General features: G+C 67.9%; 1 protein-coding gene across 1 annotated transcript in view; it reads right to left on the bottom strand.

Annotated features, from left to right (window-relative positions):
* Positions 1–6: 6 nt before the first annotated feature.
* LOC104500281 (toll-like receptor 2) overlaps positions 7–249 on the bottom strand; it is a gene marked incomplete at both ends in the record, with an annotated part of 793 nt that continues 550 nt past the window's right edge. Inside the window, one exon of the mRNA XM_010143897.1 lies at positions 7–244. Coding sequence (XP_010142199.1) covers positions 7–244 — 238 coding nt within the window. The remainder of the gene's footprint in view (positions 245–249) is intronic.

The raw sequence follows: 249 nt of genomic DNA, 5'->3' as shown, positions 1-249 counted from the left end.
GGAGGACGGGCCTGCCAGGAGCGTGTTCTGGCTGAGATCTAGCTGCCGGAGCTCCCGCAGCCGCTGCACGCTTTCGCACACGCTGCCGTAGGAGCTCAGGCTGTTGCGCTGCAGACTCAGCTCCTGGAGCCGAGGGAAAGCCCCCTCGCAGAACGCAGGCGCCAGGCTCTCATCGCCCAGGCTGTTCCGCGCCACGTCTAGGGAGCGCAGAGCCCTGAACACCCTGCCGATGCCACAGGGAAGGCTGGG

Source organism: Buceros rhinoceros, unplaced genomic scaffold, assembly GCF_000710305.1.
Source record: "Buceros rhinoceros silvestris isolate BGI_N320 unplaced genomic scaffold, ASM71030v1 scaffold41059, whole genome shotgun sequence".
NCBI classification, from domain to species: domain Eukaryota; kingdom Metazoa; phylum Chordata; class Aves; order Bucerotiformes; family Bucerotidae; genus Buceros; species Buceros rhinoceros.
The sequence above is the reverse complement of the archived record's forward strand: the minus strand, read 5'-3'. Positions and strand labels throughout refer to the sequence as shown.